The sequence below is a fragment of the Suillus plorans genome (genome assembly GCF_016647745.1).
Source record: "Suillus plorans strain S12 chromosome Unknown HD556scaffold_144, whole genome shotgun sequence".
NCBI classification, from domain to species: domain Eukaryota; kingdom Fungi; phylum Basidiomycota; class Agaricomycetes; order Boletales; family Suillaceae; genus Suillus; species Suillus plorans.
The window spans coordinates 29,351-41,841 of NW_024537528.1; the positions used below are offsets into that span (position 1 = coordinate 29,351).

Below are 12,491 nucleotides of genomic sequence, written 5' to 3' on the forward strand. Positions count from 1 at the left end.
CTCATGAGCCCACCGTGATGGTCTGCCATCAGCACTTTTTCAAGAAAATTGTTAGGGCCCGTTCGGCAACTGGTTGTTTGTGTCTGTTTCATTTTGAAACAAATGGACATTGAAGTGAAACAGAGCTCCCACGGGTGTCACACACTGTCACACTTGCACGAACTCTGTAGATACTACATCAGATAATGAATGATAACCATCAGTTTGCTACTCGAGCTCTATAGCTATGACCTCCTCATCATCACAAAAAAGAAAGGCCCTTAAAACCTCTCTTAAGGCAACACACACTCGCAGAAAGAGAGCTGCAGTGCTAGCTGCTGCATTTTCAGCTGCTGCAGTGGCTGTGGCCACCTTGCCCTATATCAACAAGATTCCCCAGCATAACTCTATCTTGACAGGGCATGGATGGGTTCGGGAGCTCTTATCAGGACATCCCCATCGCTTTCATAATATGATGGGCCTATCTAAGCCAGTATTTCGCCGATTGCTCCATGAGCTCAGTGAATATGCAGGCCTTGGACACTCAAGATATATCTCTTCTGAAGAACAGCTGGCAATTTTTCTTCGAATCTGCTGTACAGGAGGTACATCAGTAAAAAACTCAAAATGCTGTAGCCCTGGTGACAGCTACATAGAGCTATATAGGCACAGTAGCACTATATAGGCACCCTTCAAGCTACTGTAGCCACTGTAGCGCTATATAGGCACCCTTCAAGCTACTGTAGCCACAGTAGTGCTATGTAGGCACCCTTCAAGCTACATACAACTATATAGCCAAAGTCACCGCTACTACAGGAGTCAGCTGGAGAAATATTTGCTACAGGTCACTCCAGGCAGCTACAGCGCTCGTGTGATATTAACCTGTCTACAAACTACTTATGACAGACACACCAAACATCTTGCCGTCAATATTTGAACTCGTTAAAATAAAAATCACTTGCCACCTTGCGGTGGAGTTGGCGTGTCGAGCGAGGACTTGTTGCAATCGAAAGGAAGGTGCTCTAACGTGCCACCATTTTGGACTCGTTGAACCGTGTGATAATTGACTTGATGGAATTTTCGCAATATTGTCATATTGCATTGGTATATATTTCTATTATTGTAAGAATATACAAGTAGTCTTGTAGCCTAGTTGTAAAAATGATGCACTTATAATTGTTCAAGGTGTTGGGTTCAATTCCTACCAATTGTACATTATAACGTGTGAAAATCATCTGATGTGAGCACTGGTGACATTTCTTTTGGCCTCGTAACTATCAGGTCCTACTAGTGTTAGTAGCCTGTAGCCTCCTGTAGCTTGCTATGACAAGCTACCAGTGACTCTCATAGCGAGCCGCGTGGCTATATAGCCACATGTAGAAGGGACTTGACAAACGGGACTACAGGTACTACAGCGACTATATAGCCACCTGTAGTCAAATGGTATTTTCCTGATGTACCAATAGGGACATGCAAGAAAGGTTTCAGCATAGTGCAGATACTATTTCAAAGTGAGTGCCCACATTATTATTTAAAATGCAACAAAATTAATTTATTACTGTGACTGTACTATTAGGATTTTTCTTCGTCTTCTAGACATGGTAGTGTCACCACGATTTTATCAATGCTACATCCACCTGCCACCCAATGACATAGTCCCCCCTGAAATTCACGGTAATCCCAAGCTCTACCCATTTTTCCAATACTGCCGGGGTGCAATTGATGGGACACACATTGATACTTTTGTTCCCAATGATGCCCTGACTGCTCGCTACCGCAATTGAAAGGGCCGCCTCTCACAGAATGTCCTTGCTGCATGCACATTTGACATGCGCTTTTCATATGTTCTTGCAGGATGGGAGGGAAGTGCAGCTGACAGCCGCATATACAATAATGCTCGGCAGACAGACTTTCCCATTCCCCCAAATCTCTGCTACCTTGCTGATGCAGGGTTTCCATTATGTGACTCACTCCTGGTTCCATATCGTGGTGTACGCTACCACCTCAAGGAATGGGGTTGTTCAAATCAAAGGTATGTTTTTTTTCTATTGATAACCATTCAAAAAATGCTAAAAAATAACTAGACCAAAAAATCCTCCAGAATTGTTCAACTTACGCCATGCCCAAGCCCGAAATGTTATTGAGCGCATTTTTGGTGTGGTAAAGCGTTGATTTCGGCTAATGGTTGCTGCCCCAGAAATACAGTCTTGTGGTACAGACAAAGCTGGTTCCTGCCCTCTGTGTCTTGCACAATTTTATTCGTGTTCATGATCCAGATGATGCTGAGGAAGAAGGTGAAGAGGCAGAGGTGGACACTAATCAGGCTGTTCAGGTTGTACAGCAGAGAGCTGAGGATTTCGGTCATACAATCACACCAGCAGAAAGGGCAAGGGTAGGACAAAAACGAGATGACATAGCAGAAGCAATGTGGGCACAGTATATTGAGTATACTATGAATGAGAACTAGGTAGATCTATCTATGTTTTTCCGAGTTCAAGACGAATGTACATAGAACGGAGAGAGATATCTGAAATGGCAGTATAGGCATCTGCAATAGCTACATCCTTGGCAAAAAGAGCAACAACACTGGCACATTCGTCAGAAGATAAGGAAGTATCAACACAAACAGCCTGGATAGCATTAATACGACATTTCGGAGTACTAGGAACATCATCAAGAAAGCTAGTATGAGCAGTGAATGACATAGCAACAGATTCAAGAGCATCAGCTACTCCGAGAATTGCTGCTGGACCAGTCAGCTTCACATTAGAACATTTTTTATGGACTCCAGTTGAAGTTGGTGATACTGAAGGAGCATGGCCGCGTTTTGGAACACGTGGAGTATGAAAAATAGGTGTAGACTAGGATAAATACATGTCAGACAACGAAGCAAGCAAGTTGAAGTACATACCACTTTCTCGTTCTCATCAGCTGATTCAGACTCATGATTCCCTCTGAGTGGATCCTCACCAACAAAGATATCATCTTCATCATCAAGGAGAAGTGTGCTTGGCCATGGAGGGCTCGTCTCGTACCCAGTCTCGTACCCATTGATACTATTAATATGTAGAGCTCCTTCACTAGTTGCATGACATCCATCCACGAGCACAATGATGTCATCATAGAGGGGGAATGGTGTTGAACGCCAAACCTTGGCTTCGGAATGGACCTGAACAGTAATGTAGTCAAGAAATAAGCAACGAGTGAAAGCTCACCTGAAGATAATCATCCCACACTTTGTCACTGGCAATGACAATCTTCCTCGTCTCGTCCCATCCAAATCCAGACAGCTCTCGCAGTTTTTGGACAATAAGACAGTTGGCCTTCAACTACAAACAGTATATCAGCACGAAAATGAAGGAAAAATACTACTTACCGTGCTCCAACGATGTGAGCAGCTCTTTGCAGTTTTCGAAGCACCTCCACTGACTTTGTGACTGTCTTTGAGGGCCTTTGCAGCAGCTGTAAATGCTGCAGTCTTGAAGGTTCCATTATCAGCCGTGTTTCCATCAGCAAAAGCCTTGAGAGAGTCGATGAGTGTTGCATCATCCCCAGAACTCCACTTCGCGTTCCGTGGGATCTTCGTGGTAGTACTAGCCTGCTCTTAAGGTTGCAGTAGATTGGTGTTCTCAGGCTCCCTGGTATCAGATGAAAGAGAGTGTTCTATTTTCTTAGGTCGCATGGTGGGTAGTAACAGTAGTAAACAGAGTAGGGACAGTGGGATATTCAGTTGACAAGAGAACAAACAAGTACTAGTGCGATGCCACATTATGCAGCAGTGTGACAGGCCTTTAACGAAACGAACATGTTGCCGAACATGTTTTGCCGTTTCAAATGAAAACAGACGCAAACAAATGAAAACAAACGAAATGGACGCAAACGACTGGTTGCCGAATGGGCCCTTAGGTAAACAGGTCTTGGAGTTAAGAGCCCCGGCAGAAGTCTGTGTCTAACTCTTGGAAGGTAAGAGGAGTGCTGAGGAGTATAATGTGAGATACCTATGAGATTGGCAGGATATGTGCTCGACATGTTTTTCTATAAAAAATGGCTTGAATATTGAATCATAGACAGTATCTCAGACCCTTATCTTCATCAGGCTTAGCTGAGTTGTTGCCAGAGTCAAAATCTGTTTCTCTTTGAACTGTGCAGGTTTGAAACCTGCTAATGATAATATCTTTATCCTATGAAATCACACCTTGACATTTCCTAGTGAAGAGCTTTCTCAAAAACTCATCTTAAATGGTCTTGGCCATGTTATTGCCATAACAGATTCAAAATCTGAGAAATGCATTATTTGACTGATTAAAAACCTGTAGGCTATGATTGAAACATATTTTGAATCTATTGTGGCAATGATATGGAAAAGAGCATTTATGATGGGTTTTGAAGAAAACTATCTACGAGGAAATATCAGGGTTTAATTTCATAGAACAAAAATGTTGTTGTTGGCAGGTTTCGAATATGCACAGTTCAAGAGAAACAGATTTTGAATCTGGTGACAACTTGACCAAGACCAATGAAGATCAATGTCTGAGATGCTGTGTATGAGCTAACATTTAAGGCACATTCTCATAGAAAAATGTGATATTCAATAGGTTTTAAACCTGTCGCATTCCAATAGAAACAGATCTTGATTCTGTTGCAACAACCACTTGGCTAAAGATAACTTTAATCAGCTTGCAAGCAAACAGACCATGAGCATATTTCAAGGTGCATTTTTATAGAAAACAAATGTTGCAACTGGCAGGTTTCAAACCTGCACGGTCCAAGAGAAACAGATTTTAAATCTGGTGATCACTTGACAATTTCATCTTTGGTGGGTTTTGAACCCACGCAGACAGATTTAGATTCTGTCATATTAACTGCTTGGCTAAGAACAGTTAGATGCACCTCCAATGGACCCATTCACAAGTGAACCCTCAAGGCATATTTATCTGCATTTTGTCAGTTCTTTCAATAATATGGTCACCACAATTGATTCTTTTATTCTGCTCTTATCGCAAAAAACATCAGACTTCTCCTGGGCCTCTACTTCAAGACCTGTTTATCCAGCAATTGCTCAAAAAAAGCGCTGACGGCAGACCACCACGGTGGGCCAATGATGTTTGTGATGTTTTGGGATTAACAACCGGGTCACGAGTGACAACTGATAATGGAAGGATCACATATGGTTGAGCTCAAGGGTGATGTTATAAATTAATGTTAGAACTGACAAAATGCAGGATAAATATAACTTGAGGATTCACGTCTGAATGGATTCAATGGGAGTGCATCTAACTGGTCTTAGCCAAGCAGTTAATAAGACAGAATCCAAATCTGTATGTGACAGGTTCAAAACCTGTCAAAGATGAAATTACAAGTGATTATCGGAGTCAAAATCTGTTTCTCTTGGACTGTGCAGGTTTGAAACCTGCCAATGATCACATTTTTATTTTATGAAATCACATCCTGTTCCATACCAAGCACTGCATTTCTGTGTGCGCCCTACATACATACATTACACATCCATCTGTTGTCCAATCCAACACTGCTGGTATATTTTCATCATTTTATTTTTATGTCATGCTGAAGGATACTCCCAGCTACAGAACACAATGTATAGATGCAACAGAAGCATTCTCGCCACATTCTGCTGCAAAACTAGTACAAAGCGGTCACACCTAGGTTGCATTGAAAAAGATAAAACTGACACAAATGGCATCACTTTGGTGAATACTCCAAAATGTCTAACTGTCTCTATTTGCTTGCACTTGGGACTTAGGTCTCTGAGAATCTATACACTGCAAAATATTTTGCAAGCGGGTTTTGAACCTGCATGGTTTGAAAGAAACAGATTTTGACCCTGTTGCATCTACTTGGCTAAGACCAGTGATATGAAGCTCTCAGGAAAGTACACATGGGTCAATGTCAAGGTGTGTTCTAACGGGGAAAAAAACAAACATATATCAATCATGAGGAAATGTCAAGGTGTGATTTCATGGAATAAAAATGTTATCATTGGCAGGTTTTAAACCCGCACAGTCCAAGAGAAACAGATTTTGACTCTGGTGATCACTTGACAATTTCATCTTTGGCGGGTTTTGAACCCACACACACAGATTTAGATTCTGTTATATCAACTGTTTGGCTAAGACCAGTAAAATGCACTTCCAATGAACTCATTCAGAAGTGAATCCTCAAGGCACGTTCATCTGCATTTTGTCAGTTCTTTCAATAGCATGGTCACTGTTGATTCTTTTATCCTTGATGCAAACTTGGAATGATGAGTACAAGAGCAATTTAATTCTCTCCAAAGGTCTTGACTTTGTTGAAGAAGAAGAGCAGATTACACATCAAACTTTCAAGTTTGATCCTAATGACCTGGGGAATGAGGAAGAATACACATCTGTCAAGGCAAAGATTCAAGGCAAAGATTCAAAAGAGCCATCTGGCCACTATTTGCTTATGTATAAGATTGAGGTGCACTGTATTTGAGACCTGCTCTTCTCTCGCTTTTTGAAAGTGTTGTATTGCAGTCTGTTTTCAATTCATCTGTTCAGCTGAGGGAAAACATTGCAAGTGACTGAACCAGACACTTAGTCAAGCCTAGTTAGGTGCACAATGATGTGTGGAGCGCGGTTAAGCGGAAGTGCTACTATGCATTGGTGCATGCTAAGCAGATGTGAGGCACACATGCAAGGTGGTTGGAGCACAGCGACTCTAGATGAGTTGAAGGGGGACCTAATAGGGGCTAAAAAGTGTGTACCACAAGGGACTACTTCAAAGGTAAACCTATAGGGAGAGGTATACAGTATGAGGGAAGTAATGTAGTAGTAGTCCTAAGTATAGTCAACTTATACTGTCTAGTGCACAGGAAAGTGCAGGTTCTGGTTTGCACAGGAGTTAATTGTTGGACAAATGATGAACAAGGATAGGGAAACTGATAGTGCTCTATACTCCTTGATGCATATATAAAAATAGGCTCATTCCTGCCCAGCGCGGTTCTGAGCATCACAGCAAGATGATGGTGGTTAATTTGTCAAGAGAGAAAAACATACATGAACTATGTAAGTAATGTTAAGCGCTAAAGTACACTGAGAAGCGAAGCGAGTGCATGATAATATGTAATATAAGGGTCCATGACATAGCATTATGGAATGTGTGTGCATAGCACCAGCAATACTGTCAGAATTCACAGAAATAGAATAGAAATATGCACCGATGAACTGATGAAGGTACAACAATTCAGAGAGTGAGTCTGAACAATGTTGGGTCTTGCAGAACCTAGCTGCTATTCGACCCTAAAGGGTTTCTGGACCAGGCTCAAGGCTCAGAGGAGAGGAAATATCATGAAAAACTGCTGAAGACTCAGACTCATACTGATAACTGGTGAAAAGATAACTTGCTTATGTAAGCTACAAAAGTGCCAACATAAGGTAAGGTAAAAACAGTCTCTACAAGCCCAGCCAGAAATGAATCCCTACACCGAATGGACATGGAATGGATGGACAAAGGATGAACATGACTCTGTTATGACAATCACATGGCTAAACACAACTTTGATCAGCTTGCAAGCAAAGCGACCATGAGCAAATTTCAAGGTGTGTTTTCATAGAAAAAAAATGAATTTTATCATTGGCAGGTTTCAAACCTACATAGTCAGTCCAAGAGAAACAGATTTTGACTCTGGCAATCACTTGACAATTTAATCTTTAGCAGGTTTTGAACCCACACGGACAGATTTAGATTCTGTTGTATTAACTGCTTGGCTAAGACTAGTTGAATGCACTTCCAATGAACTCATTCAAAAGTGAATCCTCAAGGCACACAATCTCAGCCTTGATATATTTGTATTTTTCCTCATTCCCCAGGTCATTAGGATGAGACTTGCAAGTTTGATGTGTAATCTGCTCTTCTTCTTCTTCAACAGAGTCAAGACATTTAGAAATAATTAAATTGTTCTTATGCTTATCCTTCCGAGTTTGCATCGAGATTTTGGTCATATATCGAACTCTATGTCAAAAATACTCGCATTCACCTAGCAAAAAAAGGATGCATGAAACCAACAGCAATGTCAATCAAGCTTGAGATCATCAGTGTTTGCTTGCTATACATTCGTGTGGAAATGTGAAGGTGTGATTTCATTATTCATACAATAAAAATAAAAATGTTATTGTCAAGGTGTTTTTATAGAAAATAACATTCATCATCAGCAGGTTTCAAACCTGCACAGTCCAAGAGAAACAGATTTTGACTCTGGTAATCACTTGACAATTTCATCTTTGGCAGGTTTTGAACCCATGCAGACAGATTTAGATTCTGTTGTATCAACCTCTTGGCTAAGACCAGTGAGATGCACGTCCAATAAACTTATTCTTTATAACTGGGTCATGAGTGACAACCGACAATGGAAGGATCACATATGATTGAACTTAAGGGAGATGTTGGAAATTAATATTAGAACTGACAAAATGCAGTTAAATGTACCTTGAGTATTCACTTCTGAATGGGCACATTTGGAGTGCATCTAACCGGTCTTAGCTAAGCAGTTGACACAATAGAATTCAAATCTGTCTGTGTGGGTTCAAAACCTGCTAAAGATGAAATTACAAGTGATTATCAGAGTCAAAATCTGTTTCTCTTGGACTGCACAGGTTTGAAACCCGCCAATAATACTATTTTTGTTTTATGAAATCACACCACCAGCAAGATGGTGCTCTCAGGAAAGCACACATGAGTCCATGTTGAGGTGTGTTCTAACAGGAAAAAAAAACAAAAACAAAAACATATGTATATCATTCATGAGGAAATGTCAAGGTGTGATTTCATGGAATAAGACTAAGACCAATGAAGATCAGCATCTGGGATGCTGTCTATGAGCAAATATTCAAGGCATGTTCTAATAGAACAAAAAAATGCAAGATTCAACAGGTTTCAAACCTGTTGCACTTCAATGAAAACAGATTTTGATTCTATTATGACAACCACTTGGCTAAACACAACTCTGACGAGCTTGTAAGCAAACCGACCATGAGCATATGTCAAGGTGCATTTTTATAGAAAATGGAAATTATCCTTGGCAGGTTTTTGTTAAGAACGTGCTCAAGGGTTGAATCCGAAGGGCTTGGCTTCAGCTCGTGCGCTGCGCCCCTTACCCGAGTACGTGCCCCTAACTTCCGAAGGTTACCGGATGATGTCCGGAGGGCATCGGGCGATGTCTGGAGTCCGATGTCCGGAGGGCTTTGGGCGATGTCCGGAGTCCGATGTCTGATGTGCGTGAATTCCGGCGGACGTTCGGGAACAAGAGGTAAGACTAATCTGGACGAAGTCCGAACTAGAAAGGAAACAGCGGAGGACTACCAGAGGTAGAGGCGGAGGTGACAAGTCTATAGGAATCAATCCTAAGATGAGCGGAGGTCGACGAGAGAGAAACTCAAGTCGGACGGAGGAGGGAATGAGCAGAGTCTAAGATGATATTCGAACTGAGGATGTACATAGATTCTACAGGGTTTATATACTACTGAGGATTTAGCGGAGAGTAAGCCAGCGCAGTCCGAAGCTATGCGAGGCTGTGGACGGAGGGTATAGAAAAGTCAAACACTAGTCTATCGGAAAATAGTAAATGAACCCGGAGATTAGAACAGAGGAAAATAAAGGCGGAAATGAAATGAGGTACGGAAAATGATATAGTCTAACTGGAGTAGGAACATACAAAGGGATAAGGCGTGGAAGTTTAGACGCGGGTCGGATCCGGACATAGATAGACGTCAGCCGGATCCGGACATCCGGAAATGAGGTGTGTGATAAGTCCAGGTCCGGAACGCGGGATATGACAGTTTTAAACCCACACGTGCATTTTTCTCTTGTCCATCTGTAGTACTATATCATATCTAATCTATTATCTATGATGATATCATTTGGCATCTGTAGCTTTGCAGTCAAATATTTGCAGGTTTTTCCAACTATCTTTTCATATTTGAATGAGCCGAGTCTACGTTAGCACAATAACGACTAAAAAGGTGCTGTGTGTGAGGAATGATAGCTAGATGAGAAGGGGTGAAAGGGGGAGAAAAAGTGAAGTGGGGTAAAACTCAAATAGACCTCTGGACACGAGTATAGATTCAGCCCAAGGGGATTGCTACTGAGAACAATTCCTCTAGGTAAAATATGGAGGGGAAACTTAGGAACAAGTAAGAGTAACTGAGAATGGGAGAAACATGAAAGTTAGTGTGGCACAATGCGAGCATGAGTGAGCCGCTGTAAGCACAATGCAAAGTGAAGCCATGCAGCTGAAGATACATTGATGCACAAAAGTGCACAGCTGAGCCGAAAGGTAAATGTGAAAGCCACAAAGCAGCAAGGCAGTGAACCAATTAAGTGTTTAAGAGATATGCGGATATGACAAGGTAAATGTTAACACAGCCATTAGAGATGTGCACACGGTAATATGCGTAAAACTTAGATTTCATGTTGGGACGATACTTCATGCAGACGGATGATAGATTCTCGTGTGGGAGATAGATGAATACATGAAAAATCATAAGTACAAGTATATATGAGTGCACGCTGAAGCACTGTTCAGATCCGAGTAGGTAGCAGTAGTATGTAAAAAGGGTCCATAACTCAAGTAATGAGAATATAAATGATATAGAGTTGGACTTATGGTCAGTCTAATATGAATTAGGTAGAATATGCACCAATAGACCAGTGGAGGACATGGATAGGATGGGGGGAGGATGTGCGATGGAACCAAAGGTAAGCCGATGCACACATGCAAGCCATGGCCGACGGCCAATAATGAAAAGAGTGCATGCTGCATTAGCAATAGCGCACGCAATGCGAGGACCTAAGGGACGCTGCAAAAAGAGCCTCTACAAGGCCACAAGGACTCCAAGTCCTACAGCGCGCAAGTCGACACTAGCTATATTTGGCTCCCAGAAGGTGCCTCAAAGGCTTGGTTCTGGATTTTCGGTTTTCAGATGTAGGACTACATCTAAAAATGTGGGTCTATTGGAAAGTCGCTTGCAAGTGCTTGCGAGCATTTTGAAAGTAGTTAGCTCAGGTCTTGCAATCGTAAACATTCGTTTTTAGTTATGTTGCACCCTGAGCGCTCATTTTTAGGTTAGTTTAAAGATCTTGTTGTATTGCATCAATTATCAGCGCACTTAGTACTGATATGATCATGAGCATCCAATGATAATCTTTATTACACTATACTACAATGAACAGACTATATACCTAGTAGAATATTATTCAGAATCAGATGAGCTCTCTCCATTGCCTGCCTGCGATGGTCCAACATCCAGCACATACTGCAAATAACTTTCCAACTCAAGTTTTTCTTTGTTGGTGAGGTCATCTAAAGCTTGCACGATCTCCTTGAATTTTTCTTCATGATGTTGACCACCAAACACGTCAACAGTGATAGCAGTGGAGCGCTGTTCTTGCAATGCACAGTGGGTACTGCTGCCAACCAAGGCCATCACATATTTGATGCCCTTCCACATATTACAGTGACCTATCTCCGTATAATATGAGGGAACGGACATGCATAATATCCCGTATGATACGGGCCAGCGGACCATGGGCCCATGATAAAAATATCCTCGACTATGACGGATGGGCCGGGAGGCAAATTATTCCCGATGGAGGCGGGTGGGCCCATGCAGGGAATATATAGAGTAGATGAGTGGGCCGATGTATATGAATATTAGGTAGACGGGTGGGCCGAGGTAGTTGGATATTATGCAGATGGGTGTATTAAGGTAGATGTGTATGAGATAGATGGGTAGGTACTTGTTATCACATTCACGGGTGGGCCCAGACACATATTAAATTAGACGGGTGGGCCGAGGGTATTATAAAATATTGTATTAGACGGGTAGGCCCAGACGCATATTAATTAGACGGGTGGGCCAAGGGTGTTGTATGGGATGTTGTATTAGATGGGTGGGCCGAGGGTGGTATAAAATATAGATGGGTGGGCCCATGTGTATCATAATTGTAGACATGATGGAGCTGAGGTAGTTGTACATCAACCAAATCAGAGGAGGTAATAAATCAAAGTTACCGAGTTCCCGGAGCAGCAGGTGATCTCCTGACATGGCCTTTGATGGTGCACAGGTTGTCTTGCAGAATTTGGAATCCGGGGTGCAAAGCTTGTGTTGCCCTACGAGACACCAAGTTCCGACCACCCAAATTTGGGTCAACCGTACCGACTTCTGAGTTCCAGGATCCGGGAGTCGACAAATGAATATCTGATAACCAGCACACTTCCAATCAGGTAGTATTTCATTGAGCAATGGATCATCCAAGGGGTCCCTTATCGGACTCGGTAGTCAATATAGGCAAATGATAATGAAAACATGAAAGTTGTTATTATGCTATTTTTCAAACCCGAGACCCTGAAACCCATTGTTCAACATGTCCATTTTTCACTCACTGCACAAATCACCGAGTTTCGAGTGCCGAAACCCAAAACTCAAAACCCGGTGTGCAACACATCAATTGTTCATTTACATTACACAGATCAT

At 42.0% G+C, this 12,491-nt stretch overlaps 2 protein-coding genes across 2 annotated transcripts; one reads left to right on the forward strand and one right to left on the reverse strand.

Moving 5' to 3' along the window:
- Positions 1-373: 373 nt before the first annotated feature.
- On the forward strand, positions 374-565 carry HD556DRAFT_1219556 (uncharacterized protein; the record flags this gene model as incomplete). Its single annotated transcript, XM_041296765.1, has 1 exon — positions 374-565. A coding segment is annotated over one exon (192 nt), but the record flags the coding sequence as incomplete, so codon positions are not given.
- Positions 566-2,456: 1,891 nt separating this feature from the next.
- On the reverse strand, positions 2,457-4,008 carry HD556DRAFT_1435447 (uncharacterized protein; the record flags this gene model as incomplete). The annotated part of the gene is made up of 5 exons (XM_041305435.1): positions 2,457-2,840; positions 2,891-3,148; positions 3,195-3,308; positions 3,356-3,582; positions 3,978-4,008. 5 exons carry the CDS (start codon positions 4,006-4,008, stop codon positions 2,457-2,459), a joined length of 1,014 nt encoding a protein of 337 aa, XP_041151951.1.
- Between the last annotated feature and the right edge of the window lie 8,483 nt (positions 4,009-12,491).